Here is an 18,186-nt window from a genome sequence, read left to right as displayed (position 1 = left end):
TCAGCTTGAGCATTGATCCTGTTCCCTGTGAATTTTCTACAGGAAAGTCGGAGAATGTCCACAGCATGTTCCCCTGTGCTGGAGTAGGGCAGCTGCCTGGTGGCAGAGGCAAGGAAGGGAAGCAGTAGGTTACAGTGCTCCTTGCTCATCTCATGAGTCTTTGAGAAGACATAAAAATAGTTTCTGCCCCTCCAGCTTCTTCCCTTTAAGAGCAGCTTTCATTTAATCCACCTGAGTTAAAAATCAAGGAAATATGTTGTCAGTTCTTAACCAGATGCATGTTTATTTAGTTTGCACAGCCCCTCTGCAGTTTAGGCTTTTCAAGGCCACTTACAAACTAATTTTTGCAGGAATTTCAGCTTCTGCTCAGTCTCACTTCTTCTCAACATACCGCTTGTTTTCAAGAGGGACACATCTTTCTTTGTTTTAGCCTCCGAGAAACTCTTTCACTGTAGGGTTGCATGGACATTGCAAAAGGATTTCCCCAAGTTGAAGTGCTTAGAATTATGCTTGTGCTTTCTTAAAGAGAGACTTTGCCTCTTCCTTTTAGTTTCTTTGCAAATGAATACACTCCCAATGCAGACTGAAATCCTGTTCCATACCTCCCTACCCTGACTTCAGTTAATCTTTGGCTTGCAGACAGTGATGTAAAAACATCGACAGTTTTTCATGCTAGCTTTTCATTGGCACCAACTTTGTTGTTATTTTCAATTCTTTTTTTACACCTCTTATAAACAGTTTTGCACAGCATGAATTTCTGCAGTGCATTGTGCTAGACAGTGCACGACTGAAGGTCCTTCGTCCAGGTGCAGTTAGCCAGCCACTTGAGACCCTGACTGCTTTAGTAAAGGTCCATGAAATTCATTCATCCCTTTAACTGCTGAAGTCTAAGTTACAGTTACTTCAGCAGCAGAGTGTGAACAGTGATTTATGGAAGAGAGGTTCATGCATTAAGTACATGTACTTCATATTCTGTGGCATCCTTTTTGTGTAGCACCTTAACAGTATGAAGCATACTGGAATGAGAAATCGACACTGACATTACTATGCAGAGGAATCTTGACAGATGTATGGATGTATGGTACCGGTCAAAATATCTTACTAGATACAGATTTTGAGCTTTCTTCTTCATCTGAAATTAAAGACAATGGTGGGATAAACTCTCTGTAGATCTGGTTCAGGTATTTCCTAGTAATGTTTCTGTATCTATGTCGGATCAGCCCATGGTTTAAGGGCTGTAAGGATTAACCCAGTTTTACTTTCTTATAATGTTGTTTTTCAGCATTGCTATATTTCTGTTGCTACAGCTAGAGTCCTAGCCCAAAGGTATTTCTTCTTTTTTTTTTCCTTTTGGTAAGAGGAGGCAAAAGTCCTGATTTGAAATACATTAGTCTCCAGTATAAAAAAGTCCTGATTCTGGATTGCTGTTACCACTGTTGGCATTTTTTTTTCTGGGTGACTGCTATACACTTAGTATTTTTAACTTTCTGTGTACTTACAAATGTTTCCCATAATTCCCAAAAGATAAAGGAGCTGTTTTGGTTTTTATCTGTCAGCAGCTTCTGCCATTACTTTTATGTAAATCTTCCAGATCTAAACAACTTGGTTTCTCAAAGCACAGTAATACACATCTTTTTCTTGGAGTAGTGAAGAGCTTATTCTTTTCCCTTAGATTGCTTGCCTCTGGATAGTTTAATGGGGATTTGTTGGCTTTTTTTCCCCTATTAGTTTCTCTACAGCAAAAAGGTAGCAAACCAAAGTATTCTTTCAGAGCAGAACAACATACTGGCCTGAATTTTTATGTATTATGATTATTGAATAAAAGAAGAATGTTTTAATATATGCTTCTGAAGCATACTTATTATCACAAACCAGTGATGGTCTTGCATAAGAAACAACTGTGTGGTACCAGAAAAAAATGAAACACCATTAAGGAACAGGGATCCTCTACAAGAGTGACAGGTCATTCTGGAAGAGAGTTCCAGCATCCCCAGTATCTCACAGTGAACAACCATCCAGCAGCTCTGTCTCAGTTACAAAAAGCAGATCCTGCTGGAGCACTATTACTAGTCGTCACCATGGTTATATGGAAAGGGAAGTGAGGTTATCAATCTTGTAGGTTAGTGCCAAACTATTCAGAAGAAAGTACAGGTCACTGCTTTTTAGGTAAAAAGGGTCCAGCATGGGAAGTTGCTCTATATGTGAAGTTTTACCTGATGGAGGTCATTGAAATCATCTCACCTTGACTCTCCACTGGCTGGCCAGAACCAAAATTTTCAAGTGCCTCTTGAGATAGACCTGAGCATTCCTTCCCTTAACAGATAGGCAGCTGCCTCTCTGTCATGTGACAAAGGTTTCCAGGAGCAGCAGAATACATACTTCCTTCCCCACTTGCTATGAACAACTTGAGAACAAGCTGAGGAGCAAAGTATTCTTGTATGTGAAGCCAAGTTGAGCTGAGATAATAGAAAATATAGGTTTGAAGAGGAAGGTAAACAGGAGAATGTGAGCCTACTGGATGTGTCCTTGTACAGTCTGGATAATGCTCCATGTAATATATACTTCAGCTTTTCACTGGGTTCTGTCCCTTGAGAGCACTAGGCTTTGTGCGCTGAAATGAGCAGGATAGTTTTATGGGAACAATGCTATGTCATTATGTGGAAAGAGAAAAACAAGAACTGAAATTGCACATGCAGCCTTACTTCTTTGTGGTCCTAAGTTTTGGGTGCTTGACCTTGTGCTCTTGGTCTTTTAATGTAGTTTTGTTTATGTGTCTGTGTATTATAGCAGGCATCAGACACAAGGAGCTTTGCTGCTGATTCCTTGTAGAATTGCTGTAGTAAAATACTGTGTAAATGTATTATTAACTTACATATTTAAAATAAATTATGCTTTTGCTAGAGTTTCACTGATCCTTTTTTAAAAAAAGTCTGTAGTGCAGAACTTAATAGAATATCATGGCTTTAATACCCTTGCGGAATGATGAAGTAGAGTTTGAGGGAAGGCAGCTGGCATCAATTCCAAGAGATGGCTTAGTTAATTATAAGACCAGTAAGGGATGTTTTGTTTGTAGAGAACTCTTACAAGTTTGTTCTGATTCTGATAAGGGCTTCTAGGTACTACTACTGCAGTCTGGATGTTTAATGGCAATCAACTCTGAAGGTTGCACTGGGAAACTGCTAAGCAGGTCACATGATGCAGCTGCCAGTGGAACATGCTGTTGTCCTCTCACACCTACACTATCCACATTACATTTGAATATTCAGTGACACGTATTTTCCTTCTTGGTATCATGTACGCCGGAAGCTGGAATGGTAAGTTTTCCATTGTCAGTATCTCTGAGGAGAACTGGGTGAAATCACTCAAATTCTTACATAGCTCAGCTCTTTTCTATCCCTGGAGCAGCAATTCTGAAGGAGGAGGAGGGAGTATAACAAGACTCCCTTGACAAAAAAGGCAATACATCTAGCTTCTTGGTTGACCCTGTCCTATCCCTCCCTTACTGTCACCTCTGTCATCATTTCCTTGCTTGTGGAGATGCAGTAACTTGGTATCCACACCACATTTTACCTCTCATCTGCTAATATCTCTGACTGAAAACTGCTGGCAGGGACCCTGCAGACATCAATAAGACAGAAAAATAGGTGTTGGCTTATTAAAATACTTTCTTTGTGCTAGCTCATTTTGTTTAGAGACATTAAGCTGCTTTTCCATTTAAAGTGATGCTCTTCGGGACTGTGAGAACACTACCATCCACTGTACTTCCTACATGACACAGGGCTTGGGGTGATACCTGAGAATGAGGTAAAGAGGGAATCATGCATCGGTCTGCCACCCCTGAGAAGAGCGTGGGAAGCCTCTAGCAATGCCCTGTGCTCCAGACAGTAGGAAGGAGGTGGGACGCACCTCTCCCAGAGACTGGCAGTGTCAAAGCCCTGGTGCCAGCCTGCTTGGGGTTCAGCTCCAGCAGTGCCTGTCTTGGGCCCTCTCTGTGCTCCTCAGCTTGTTGAGTGCCTTCCTCTACATAGAAGCAGAAAGGCATCTTTTACTGCATTCTTGCTTATTTCTTATTTTACTGTTTCAGCTTATCTCACAGCTCTTTGAGCAAACAGTTGAATAAGCAGGTGGTTTTCCCATCTCTTCTGTGGGTTTTGGGGGGGTTCTTTTGCAAAACAGTTTGTGTTAAGTACAGCATTATAACGCAGTGTACTGCATGCCAGAATATTGCACTGAGTTAGTTTTGGTTTTTTTTTTCATAAGCCTTGCAATTTTTCCTCTGAACAGGGCTGCTTTTTCTTGAATTATACTAGTACCAACTGTAAATAGTTGCAGCTATTTCAAATCCTAAGTTCAGTTCTGGTTTGAAAAGGAGTAATGTAAAAGCTCACACATAGAGGGAAGTAGAATACTGTCTTTACAACAATCTTAACTACAGGATGCTTTTTAAAATTTATCTGTGTTTCAGTTGAAGCCAACAAAGAACATCTGTTGTCTTATTTATAGCTCCTATTTCTAAGAAGTATATTCTGTAGCAGATAAGAAAAGTGCCTGACAGCTCATAATTCATGAAGTTACTGAGGTTTAATCTGATAGAATATTATGTACAGAATTCCTTCCCAGTACAGGCAGTATCACTTCCCTTTCAACAGATGATAGAAATAGGGCTTTACGAAACACTAATAAGTGTGAAACATGATTAGCAGCTACTATTAAAAGTACTAAACTATTATAAAGGAATATAGGACTCCACACTATGTTGCCTGGTGGTTTTATTTTTCTGCTTATTTGTGCAGCTAAACTTCCCTCAAGCCAGACAACATCTTCTCTTTTTTTCTTCCTCTCCACACTTTCATTTTCTTTTGTCTTAGAGGAATTGTTTGTTGATTAAGGCAGCAGCTCTGTGACAAGTGTTCATTTTTGTGTCAGGGAAGGGTAGAGACCCCAGATTTCTTTCAGGAGAATTGGTATATTATAAAATATGACTTTCTATATGAAATCAAAGCCTTCTTCTGTCTAGTTCTGCCATATGTTGTTTATAGGTGATTTTCTTGCACTAATCTCTATTTGCCTGAGCTTGTTTCCCCACTGTTCCCATAGCTGCCCCTTATTCTCCTTACCCCTGAGAGTGCAGAGTGCAGCTGGTGCAACTTTCTAAGTGGGGATGAGGAGAGGAATTAGGTCTCTAAGCCCCCCAAACTTCCTGCATAATCACCATGCACATTATTTCTATCAGTCAGATCATTGCTTGCATATATGTGCTGATAACCCTGGAAAGTATCTAGGCAAAGTATTTGACTTGTCTCAGTTACAGCATTGATTTATACAGGTAACTATGTCTTTTTGACACATTATGTGTAGCCAGGATAAAATGAAATGACATTCAGGTTGTATTCCAACCCTCTTAGATTTAATAAGCTTGACTATAAATGTCCCAATCTTAATACAGATGTATTTGGCCTCCTGGAAAAATGACCGCCTGGCTTTATTCTGTGAAGTGCCACAGATATTACAACAGGTTTTGTACATTTTTCTACAAAAGTCAGTTTGAAATGCCCTTTTTCAAGCTTATAGATGATGTTGTCAGTACCTACCTCATGCAGAGGATTCCGGAGATGCATTTTGGGCAATACACTCAGACTGACCATTCAGAAGGTCATGCTGGTGAGAACTTCTGCGATGGTCATCCTTTGGAATAAGTCCCTTGGAAAAGTTCTTGTCACTCTCTGTTACTGATGTGGGATCACAGCAGAAATATGGAAGCTTTAAAAAGCTATTTGAAGTGCAGAGGTGTATTAGCAGAGTACTGTTTATCCGTGAAGGGTAAATGTATTCTTTGAGATGCCCTAGGAAGGGTGTTCTGCTTTATTCAGGTGTTTCTCCATTGAAGACAAAGGAAAAAGAGGAGTGACAGCTGATGTAGCAAAACATTTTTTTCGGTACAGATCTGTATTTCCTTCTGTGGCTAAAATCTTCAATGCACATTAACAGACAAATCTAAATGAAGTTGTCACTTTGTCCTCTAGTTCATATCCAACACCTGCTGATCGATGGAAGAAGTAGGCTGTGCTGGCTGCATGGTACTGAAGGATTTTAGAATTGGTGGTATTTCCATCCAGCTTCCCAGTTCTACTCCAGTCATGTAAGGTCACCAGCAGGCATCTTTTCCTATTCCTTCTCATAGCTCTGGGGTCATTCATATCGCTATAAATCTTGACTTGCAGACATTTTTCTGCTTCCATAAAAATGGGCTTCTTGTGAGCCCCGGGGCTGATAGTGTTGGTGGGGCAGACCATTCCTTTTTCTAGTGCTGGGATAATCTTTACCTCTCTGCATTTCTTCCGGATTTAGTCTCCCTTGGCTGCCAAGGCTTCTGTGGTATTCCAAGTCCACAGTCTGCCTGATTGACGACATCTCATAAAAATAAAAGACAAGTAATAGTAGACAGACTTATTAAGCCACTTGTAATGACGTGTCAAATTCACTGAAGCTTAAATCTCTTTCATATTTTTCCATGAATAGTGTTGTCTTTTAAAAATCTTCCTAATGAAACCAGTACTGGAGAAGGTCGTTGAGCCCTGAACAGCTCTTTCTCCTGCCATTTTCAGTGATGCTTTCAGCTTCTAGAAGAATTTAACTGTAGCCAAACTGAATGATCTCAGGTCAGTAGGGTCTAAGGAGAGGTATTTTCTTTTCCAATAGTTGCAGCTGAATTTACTATCTATTGCAGTCCTTCATTTATCTGAGACATAGAGGGACATCAGCTTCTTTGTCTTTGCTCTCGCCTTCTTGTCTTTCATTCTTGTGCAGTAAAAACCTTTCACTAATAGCGGCTGGGTAGTTCTGAACACTGCTTGCCTGTCCTTTTGGTAAATGATGTTAGGCTGTCTGAAATTACAAATGCCAGGGCAAGGTTTCAGTTCTCAAATCTGAGTGAATTTTTCTCTGGTATGTATTTGTAATACCATACTCCTTATCTTCTCTCTTGGTCTGGCTTTGAACCCCAAGCACAGATACCTGTGGAAACTTTCTCCATAAGGTTTGGGATTTCTTTAATCTTCATACTGTTCTGCTGAAAGTTTCTGCAGGAACTTGCCACTTCTTATGGCTATAAAGAAACATATAATGGACCATGAAATTCCCTCTCACTGAAAGTTAGGAGTTTTGTGTCAGTAAGAGTTGTTTCGCTCTGACGGGTTGTGAGGCTCGTGTGGCCTTTCTTCCCCAGCGGATGAAAGCAGGTGCTGAGGGGGCAGCAGCAGCTGAGACTCTGCATCTGGACCAGCTGCCACTGCAGGGCCATGAGATGCATCGGGCCATGCTGTCACCCATGCAGAGGCACCTCATGGTGCTTTCCAGTTCGACAGGATCTGAACTCATGTTTCCATATGCATGGCTTTCGGTGTGTTCTCCGTGCAGCCTCCTGAAGTGCTGATGTCTCTCTCTGGTCTGGTCGTCACTATTGGTCAGCACACAGGGGTACGCAGGGCTGCCTCAGTTCATGCCACTGCCTTAAAAAAGGCTGCACAGGAATGCCAGACTGCACAATTGTGTCTTCACTTGAATTTGACATTGTATACTGACAAGTGATTAAATTCAGCCATTATGAATCCTTACTGAAATTCAGTTTCTGTTTCAAGGAAGATGGGTGGTAATAGGGGAAGGTTTTTTGAATTCCATTTCCCATACATAGTATACTATATAACTGCTAAAATAACAGCATTTCAATTAACAAAGCAAGCTCCCACATTTCCCAGAATTTTCAATAGCAAGCATGGGTGTTGAACTTTGTGGAAAAACCTTGGTTGTCCACAACTTGTCATGCATTATCCCACTTGGTGGTGCCACTGGCAAAAGTATTTTAGGTGCTCAATCAGCCATCATTTCTTTATAGTTTGCTGGCCGGTCTTGTTGGAGACATTATCACAAGTTGCTTGACAATGACCCTTATCTTTAATTTCTTCTTCTGTTCTTGTGTTTATTACAGTTAATTTCAGCGCTGGTCAAACCATTCACATTTGGACATACTGTATGACTTTCAGACGTGTAAAACTATGAATGCATAGTTCACTGTGTTAGTGGATGCAGTTGCATGCCTAAAGAGTATATCTGCATGCACATAAGACAGTTATGATCATCTTAAGACCTGAGCTCTCAAATATTAAGACTTTTATGTAGTACTGTTTTGTCATCAAATGCAATATGAATGCCTTTCTGAAAACAGAACATACATGGAGTAATCTTGACTCAAAGCTACATTCAAAAAACGTTAGTATCTAGTTCTTGTAAAATAATCAGATATTTAAACTTTCCATGGTGTGTATTGCTTCATTTTAAGTTGTATTCATTTTTTTTTAATACTCATTTCATTCTTCTTCAGGCAGTAATGAAAGATTTGGCTCAGAAGTGTCTGAAGCCAAATTCCAGCTTTAAATTTCCACTTGTCGTTGCCAGGTACTAACTCTAAAGTATCTCTTTTTACTGAGAACCCTTCCAAAAGGTGCAGCTGTGTGCTGGTTTCATCTTGCACTTCGAGGCTGTGTTGGCAACCCTTGAACATAAGGTATGCTCTCATCTCCCACACGTTGCCATTGCCTTAGAGCTGTTTAGGCCTGTCTGTATCAGGGATAGGGAAGAGTTTGCAGATTAAAGCGAATGCCGGCTTGTGGTTCATCTCATTGGTTCTCACTGTGGCAAGGTAAAAATAGAGCTAGTGGAAAATCCAGCCTTTATCATGTGTCATCAGAAGCTTCCTTACTATCTAGAGATCCACTACCAGACTTGTGACTAGAAAGAAGACGTGAAAACTATATGGCAGCTTTTCAGAACTCTTCAGAACCTTAATATTTTGGAGAAGGTGGAACTTAAAAAATAAAAAATAAAGAGGAATTTGGGGGGAAAATGATTCCTTTAAGTGAAAAGCTGGTACTGGATTGTAGCAAAGGGATCTACAAAGTTGCTCAGATTCCTAAGAGTGTATTTGGTTCTCCAAACTTTCGTGCTGTGCTAGAGCATGCTTCAAAGCAGAAGATGCTTCTGAAATCAGGTACTAAATGCAGGTTGCATGTGAGCTTTTGTTCATTTCTCTTTTACTAAAACTAACCTGTCTGGGAAGTTTTCCTTTCCTTCCCTCTGTAGATCTTAATATGCATGCTGAATTTTCTTCTGGATCACCTAATTTAGAATCAGGACTTCTTTAAAGTTAACTTGTATTCTGGCTCAGGAAGTCAAATTCTTTCTTTCCAACTTTAGTTGTAGTTCTCTTCAGTTTAGACTCTGCCATTTTCTCTCAGCATTTTGAAACTGAAGAGCACAGTTCCCAAATCGGCTGTCTTCTGTATAAGTATCATAAACTAGCTTCAGTTCTGTAAGTACCATTGTCTTTTCTTTTTCCTGACAGATGTGTGTTTCATGAGGCCTTTTGCCTCTAAATTAACATAATTTTCTATTTTGTGCAAAAGTTGGAAAGTTTAAAGTATGACGCTATTCATCAATTGTATTGGAGGTGGTGCAATGAGCAGGAAATCCTAGAACAGGTGGGAGGCTAAGTGATTTTAATTTGTTAATACCATCTCCTACATGCTGATGAAGTGAATGTTTTTTTTTAATGTTGCTGAGCACTGTAACTGTGTGTGTCTTAGATGTATTCTTCTTCATGGCTGTGAAGGTAACTGCAGGTTTTGTACCTGCCATTGTGTGTATATATGTTTGTGTCTTTTAACTGTAGAGCTTATACACACCAGTGTGTGCATAGTATTAAAAGAGGTGAGTATCTTGAGTTTTCAGTCAAATACAGAACTGTTTTATGTATCGTCTTCATATCTAAAAGTTCAGCAGTGTCTTTAGTAGATAGAAATTTCAGGTCTTGGAGAAAAGGAATGGGATATAAGGAGAAAGAGACATCAGAAATTATCTGATTTCCTAAAATTCTAATATTTTTCCAATTGCGTATTTTAGGGTAGCAGAGGAGTGTTGAACATCTTTCCTTTTAACCAGCGTTACATTTGCTTTACATACATATGTCCAGTAGACATGTTATAGATTTTGCATAAATATGAAGGTAAATGCGTAGCTTCCAAAAGCCTTTCATTTTCACTAAGAATATTATCGATCCAGGAATACAGTACAACAAAGAGATCCAGTGACAGAATATGATACTAACCTAAACTATAAACTAAGATCCTGCTTAAAGTGTGAATGAGAAGCATGGAGCATCAGGTAGGTTGCAGGAAGAGGCACTCTAGGTAAAAGTCTACATCCACGCCATTTCTTATGTTCCAGAGAGACAAACTGGTTTCTGCAGTGTCTTTCTTCACCCTGCAAGGGCTTTTGCCCGTGAACTGAAATCTTCACCTGACATTGGGTTCTCCTTTTTCCTTTGCTTGGACACTTATCTCTCATGCAGAAAATCTAAATCTAGTGGGAAGTTTAGTTATTTTTCTAAATACACCTTGTTTGTAGGTATTTGGAGTATATCTCTCGCCATCATTTCAAGGCACAGTTTTGTTAATCCAAGAAAGCATAGTTCTCTCTGCTGCACAGTAGCTTGAATGGACTGTCCTTGAACTGCTGATCTGTCACCTGAAATGTTTCAAATGTCTGTCAGGTTTGACATCCATCCTCTGTCTATTTCTCCTTCACCTCTCCTTTCTTTCCTCAGTTTCAGTTTAAATTGTTCATTGTTACTGCATGCTGTGTCCAGCTAGAATGATGAGATGAGCATCTTTGCTCAGAGATGATACAATTCCATTGCTGTTACACAAGAGGGAGAGAGGTCCTTAATGTAACTGGCCACCTAAGGGAGCAGAAAGTTTTCATAAGTAAAACTAAGTAAACTCTGTTCTTAAAATCTGTTCTTCCTGTGCTACTATGTAAGGGATGCATTTTATGCCCTTAGCATTCTGTGAGTCTATGAGTGTGTCATAGTCTTATTTTCATAGCATATCCTTTGATCTGACTCTGATCAGATCTTTCATTTGTTCTTTCATTAGATTTGCCCTCATGGTAAAAGAGATACATAGTTTGGAGTTGAAAGGAACTATTTGATCTGAGTATTACAAACCAAATGCTCTGTATTTCAGCATGCCTCAGATGTTAAGCTAGAAGAGGTGTTCCAGATGGAACCTGAAAGTGATTTAAAGAGACAAAAAGTCCATTCCTTCCCTGAGTAGCTTGTTCTGCATTAATAACTACACTCAGAGATCTGCTGTCACCTATAGCCATGTAACACCAGCTTTCTTTGAATTTAGCTTTTAATCACAGTGTTATACTAAGTTAGCTATCTGATTTACATTTTTCAGCTAACTAATGTGCCCCAAGGAAGGAAGTGGTGTGGTTTTTAACAGAACCTATCCTCTAAAAAGCTATGCAGACAATCCTTAGTTACAGTGCTATCATTTATTGCTTTATCATACGAGTCTAGTTGCCAGGTTTTCCTTTATTTTGCCCAGGATTGATAATGTCACTAGCATATAGTCACCTTACTTGTCCTTTCAAAGTGTGGATCAGGCATTAGAATGGCTTTGATCCCCAGGAATTGCTCTGATTTTCTACAAGTCATTAAAAAGTAACATCAGCAGACCAGAGATCTGCTTAGTTCTTTTGGAACTTCTGAACACTCATTTTCTGAGCTTCTTAAGTTAAACTGTTACGACTGAGAGGTGATTTTCTAATGTCCTCAGTTATGAATGGATTAGAAAGTATCCCATCATTATCGTAGCATCATTTGCTTCTTTTTGCGAAGGACATGTCTCGATGTCCTAGTGTGCTCCACTTCCATTACTAGTTCATAAGTAATTGTTATTTATTGTGTTTCATTTCTCTCCTCAGTGTTCTGCATTTCCAGACTTATGTACCTTCCTTGCTGTGTTGCCACTTCTAAATTGTTGGCATTTTTAGAAGATTATGTAATTGTTGCTTCCAAAATAGGATGAATTCTCAGCCAAAATTGTCTGCTTTCTGTTTCTCAGTTCTGGTGTATTTTACTTTTTGGCTATCTCAAAGTTTTCATTAAAAACTTTATTCATATTTTAATCTTGTGGGTTTTTTTTTTTCTTTTTCTTCTTCTACTTAGTAATCTTCATAATTTGTTCAGTTTCAGTCTTCTAAAAATACAGTATGTGCATGTGCATGCATGTATGTATACATATGCATGCAGGTACATAAGTGCATGTGTGTTTAACAGTTTCTCTCTGTTTGATGAGTTTAATCAGGCAGAGATCACCATTACTTAGTCAACTGGCAACTTTTGCTTCAGTCATTAAGCTTTGTTTATCAATCATAATCTATCAAACTGTGCCAGATGTTTCTTGCAGTAGTTTAATAATATCTTTACGTAAACATTCTTGCCTTCCAAGCGTTAAATAGGACCGCTCTAAAACTTTTGAATTATTTTTTGGCAAAAATTGTGTGTTTAGAGATAGATAATCCCTCACATCACAGAGCCAGAACATTCCTCTATACAGTATGTTCTCTCTGTGAAGCAACAGGATTGCGTGAAAAGTGACTTTGTATAAAATTCGTATACAGGTTTGTTTGAATCTGCAAAATGTCCCTTTCTGATTATACTACTATTTATTCTTAATCAGTCATTGTAGAAAAGAAAATTCTTATTCAAGAAGACTGTACTGTTAATGGTATTATGCTTGAAAATTGAAAGCAAACAGAAGTTACTGAACTTTTGCATGAGTGTGAAATACTTGTTTCTACCGCTATTTCAGCCCTCTGTAAGTCTGTTTTACTCAGGGGATCAGCAGCTCCCCGATGGTGATGTGTTTAGCTCCCTCATCTGGCACACACTGGATGTAAATGTTTCAGACCAATAGATTTTTTCTTTTCTTCTTTACATTGTGTTTCTGCCCATCCGTGGACTGCAAACTTTTATTGTGTTTTCTTTTCCTAGGCAATATGGAGGATGATTCTAGGACAGACTGAGGTCCCTAAAAGAAAACACTATAAAACTGCAGTTATCATTTTTATTCAGTTTTCTGATTACGTGTGGAGTGCTCTCATTTAGGCCTGACAAATGGGATGATTGTTCTGTACTTAAAAAGTAACTGGTTGCATTATGTGTCATAGTTTTCATAAACAGAAATTGCATTTATCTGTAGCTTGGTTTATTTTTCCTCTTTTTCTTTACAGCTTTTTCGCTTCCAGATCTTACAGAGCAGTTCGCACCTCCTGATGTTGCTCCACCAATTCTTATAAAGATAATGGAGGCCATTGAAAAGAAAGGTAGGCTGAAGAACAATCTATGAAGGTTTTCTGTTACTTGCATGAGCCAAGACTGCAGAATCAGATCCAGACCTGGCATCTCCTCTTTTTAGAGCTGCTAATGCATCATATTACTTAACAGATATGAAACAATCTCATTTAAGGTTTGTTGCATTCATTTCTGCTTAGTAGAGGCAACTTGGACTGTAGGAGCAAAACCAAAGCTTACCTCAAATGACATTTAATAACTAACACAAGTATTATTAAAGGTAAGGTAGAAGGGTTTGGTGTTGCTTTATTTTTTCTAACCAATAGAAGGTTGGTTATGGAAACGTCATTATAATACTGAATTGGATACACAGGCAAACGTAATGTTTTGCCCCAAAGTGTGGAAGGAAAAGAAAAAAATATAATTAAATATGGAAAAGTTAAAAAAACCTGGTTTTATGCTTCAGGAGCCACTTCTTTACTGCTGCTGTATGCTGAGCCAGCCAGTGTTATTTTTATGATTTTTTGCTCTCCTGCTTTCCCATGTTGAAATCTCTTCATCTTTTTGAGGCTTTCCCCTTTCCTCTGCTATGTCTTGCCTCTTCTGCCCAATGTCTTTCCTCCTGGCTCTTCCTCTGATGTCACTTTCCTAGTCCTGGTGAAGTATGGAGCAGCTCAGCAGGTCCTGCTCATTCAGTGGCCTTACAGCCAGGGAGTGAGAGGAAAAGTGGTGTTCTGATCGTACTCAGGTTGTTGTCCTTGGGGACAGAGGTGCTCACATACAGCTCTGACACTAAGAGAGCTCAAGCCTTTCCTGAATGAGTAGGAGCTTGCTTATATCAATGAGAATGGCCAGTATTTAGCAATAGTTTGCATAAGCAACTACTGCTTCCAGGAAACACCACTGATCCTCCTAAATTGTCAGTGCTCTGCATCCCTGGGCATGGTCTCTTTCCCTGTGTCTTTTCTCTTTTCACTGAGATAGGGAAGTTGTAAACAGTATCTTTCACTTGAAAACACTCTGTTGGTGTCTTTTATTCAGGAGGATCATCAGACATGTGACATACACAGACATTTTCTCTCACACTAATGATGTGACACTCATCTTACGTATACTGTGAGGTTGCGGGCTTTGCGGATGGTCAAAGGTGGTCTAAGGGCTACCTGTCCTGTAGAAGGGACTCTGTCCCTGTTGACTGCATAGGGTGCCAAAGGTTAGGCACAGTTTTAACTTAGAAGTCTCAGTTAAATCCTTAAAGCTAATTAGGATGTGTCAGAACTTTTGTCATGTACCTGTCCCATTACTGTGGGGTGACCTGACTCAGACCACTCACTTATTACTCACCTGAAAGACCTGGTCTTTCTAACTGTCATATAGGGTGTAAAGGAAGATCTGGCTGCCATGTTGCTGTTGCAAACTGTTTTCTTCACTGGGGTATGTGAATCTGTTTCCTGGTCCTGGCCTTCTGAAGCCAGCCCATGGAGAGCTGAACAAAATACGTGGGATTGCTGGCATCTCTGATCTTCCTTGGCCAGCTCTTTCTGCAGACACAGCAGCTGGCATGTACAGAGAGATTTCTTACAGCCTTAAAAAACAATCACATTCCATGGTTTGGTGGGTGGATAGTGGTGGGAGAATGTTGCAAATTTATACTGTAAGTACTTACTTGAAGAAAACAGCAAGTATGTTGTGTCATGGCAGCAGTCACTGGAAAATTGATGTATCCCTTCGATTTTGTTTTGAAGGTCTGGAGTGCTCGACGTTGTATGGAACACAAGGCTCAAGCAGCTCATCAGAATTAAGACAAATCCTTGAAAGTGGCAAGTACAGTTCTCTTCGACAAAGTTTGTAGTCAGACTGCTTCTCTTTTCTGTGCTTCCCTATTCAGCTTGTATATATGTGCTGGTTCTGAATAATACAGTATTAAAAAGACAAACATAAGTAAAAAAGTTTTCTAACTTTACATTTAATATGAAAGGTATTTTTTACTTTTAGAGGTTGCCTTTTTTTCATGGCTGCACTGCATGGGTTTTTCCAGGAATAATTATTTTGATAATTTCTTGGTCACTTGCTTGTTCAAGGACTGTCAGTCCAGTTGTACAGAATAAAACAAGGTGTTCTATAATAAAATAATTTATATATATATATATATATATATATAAAATAATAAAATAATTTTAAAAAGCAAGATAGAGATACACTACAAATGGCCATTTGTTTGCATACATCTGTGTGCGTTTTTTCAGTCCTGTAGGTGGGGAGGCAATAGCTGCACATTACCTACTTGCTACAGAGATGATGCTGAAAGGGAAAGAGAGAATTGAATTAATGTTGCTGCAGTAGGCAGGGTTCTCAGGTTTCAGATAGTAAAATGCAGCTACACCACTAATACCACATACCTGTTCAAGTTTCCTGAAATAAATTTCCTGCTCTTTTTGGTACTCTTGATTTCTATTTCAGGCCAGAATATACTGGCATGTCAACACCCAGTTGCAGTATGAGAGATCAGGAGCTATTGTAGAAGGAGTGCTTGCCCAGGCCTTTGTAAGCTGCAGTGCAAAGTGGGTGTGAGCTTGCACTTGCATGAGGGAGCACAAAAATGTGCTAGAAAATGGCTAGAAAATGAAACTGGTTACACGCCATGTTGCCAAAGGGGCAAAGGAAGCAAACTCAAAACTGTGAATTAGCTCTCTTCATTTTTAGTAATTGCAAATACTAACAGAATGAATAGGAGATGATGCAATGAGTTGTCTGTTCCTTCAAATCAAAAGAGCATCCTGTCCTCTTGTGATTGTGGTGGGAGTGAAGTAGTATATGAGTGCAAGCAGGGAGAGGAAAAATGCATGTGGTGCTAGCAGCCTAAGCTGTATTTTTACTATTGTAATTATATTTTTCAGTCCAGATAAATATAGATTTTCTGTGGCACCAATATGAATGTATCCCTTTTTAAATCTCTGCACTGAGGTGTACTTTTATGAAAGGTTCATCTGCCTCCTGAGATCAAGAACTTGTAGTCTACATGTATTCTTACTTAAAATGTAACTAGGTTTGAGAAAACAAGACTTTACCCTTTAGTAAAAATGTATCTTTCTGAGTTCTCTTTAAGATAGGATCACAATCTTCCAGTACAGAGCTGGTACAGTGGGTGTCCAGATACATGGATACAGACAGATCTCACCTCCTCTGCCTACTCTCTGAGTTAGCACTCTGCTTTGGTCTCAAAATCATGAACTGTATTAGTGTGCTGAACTGCATTAGTGTGCTGTTCTGCTTATGTGTTATTCCATATGAACTGGGTAACTGCGTGTTAGCTTCAGCTCAGTGCTATCTAGCTCTAAAATCAAAGCTGACTTCCATCTGGCCAGCTTGGCTGATGAAAGAGTTCAGGTCTGTTTATGACATTACACCCAAACAGTTGCAGAGTACCACAAGTTTATTCTTGCTCATGTATCCATTATAATAATTTGGAATATACTTCAGAGTATGGGTCAACACTGAAAGAACGAGGATTTAACTTGGGTTATGAAATAGAAAACATCCTGTGAGCAACAAAACTAATGAAAACTATTTCTCATGAATTTGGGATTGGATTCTCTGACACATAATTGCTCATGTAGAATTCATAACCACACTGCAAGTTTTTGTCATCTGAGCCATTCATAATGTCTCTTTTCCCATGCAAATTTTTTTAGTGCCTGGTAGGAATTAAGCTCATACTGTAAACTTTCTTTTGGGGAAAACAGAAAGGAGGTGGAGGAGCACTGAGTTTCTCACTACCCCCTCTTGGCTGCCTTTTTTCATACCACTTACCTGATTCCTTTAATCTTCCTGTTGAATTCGATTTAAACTGGCTGGATGGGTTCAGGAGTTATTTTACAGTGGCCTTGACTAGCCTAGGAAGTTGGTCAGCAGTAATACCTCTAAATCCTTGTACCAAATGTGGATCTTACTATAAACATCCAGGACGTTACTGTGCCAGAGTTTTCGTGTTTTAAGATGAACCCTAATCCTGCTTCCACTAGGTAAGCATTTCTCTGTTTTCCTAGTTTTGCTGCTGATATTCCTTGCTCCAACACTATCAAGTAGTTCTTCGTGTGATGCTCCCAAAACTTAGCCCAAGCCATATCTATCCTGGAAGGATATCAGATTTTGCAAGATAAATCCTAACAGCTGCATAAAACAGCAAGCACCCAGTTTTGCACATGCATATTTGTTTTGACTTACATAAATATTTACAGACTTGGAGCCCCAAGTTGTTAATCAAACTTGCAGTCATAATAGAAGTAACTGCCAGTAAAGAAGCTGCATTTGCCCAAACCCCTGTTTAATACTTACTTTTACACAAAATATTTACAGGTAAAACAGAGACCTGTTAAAAATACTCTGGCGTTCCATAACATTGGCAACATGCAGCAAGTCTCTACTGTTATTCTGAGTTCAGCCCTGTCTTGTATGTGACAGAAGGCCACACACAGCAGTGGAAGCCATTTGGTTCATCAGATGCCAAAGGCCTGAGCATGGTGTTGAGCACTGTAAAAGATTTTTCTTGGTGTCTTACCTTCTTTCTTGCATGTTGTTCCATGTAAACCAAATAAAAGTTAGGAGGTTTGGCTTGGCATAAAGACCTAATACCATGAACTTGTGTATTTTTTCCAGTTTCTAATGTCTAAAAAGTATGTTGCTCTTTCCCTTTAGATCCCTCTTCATTGGACTTAGAGACATTTGATGTGCACACTTTATCAGATGCTCTCAAAAGGTATCTCCTGGACCTGCCAAATCCCATCATTCCAGCAGCTATTTACAGTGATATGATTTCTGTAACTCAAGGTAGGATTATCACATTGTTTCAAATGTCAGACAAAAAAATCTTTTATTAGAATTCTGAATATTTGATGTTCCAGCTGTCACCCACCAAATAGTAAAGATTGTGCAAAACCTGGCAGCATCTCAGAAAACATATATGCCTTCACCATGTTTGATGAAAACTG

The 18,186-nt window shown here is 39.3% G+C and overlaps 1 protein-coding gene across 1 annotated transcript in view; it reads left to right on the top strand.

Moving 5' to 3' along the window:
• The window catches only part of PIK3R1 (phosphoinositide-3-kinase regulatory subunit 1), a 61,217-nt gene that overhangs the window by 20,345 nt on the left and 22,686 nt on the right, over positions 1-18,186 (top strand). The window contains exons 3-5 of the mRNA XM_056324126.1: positions 13,138-13,230; positions 14,944-15,018; positions 17,894-18,025. Coding sequence (XP_056180101.1) covers positions 13,138-13,230; positions 14,944-15,018; positions 17,894-18,025 — 300 coding nt within the window. The remainder of the gene's footprint in view (positions 1-13,137; positions 13,231-14,943; positions 15,019-17,893; positions 18,026-18,186) is intronic.

Source organism: Falco biarmicus, chromosome Z (assembly GCF_023638135.1).
Source record: "Falco biarmicus isolate bFalBia1 chromosome Z, bFalBia1.pri, whole genome shotgun sequence".
Taxonomy (NCBI): Eukaryota; Metazoa; Chordata; class Aves; order Falconiformes; family Falconidae; genus Falco; species Falco biarmicus.
This window is presented reverse-complemented; position numbering and strand designations above follow the sequence as displayed.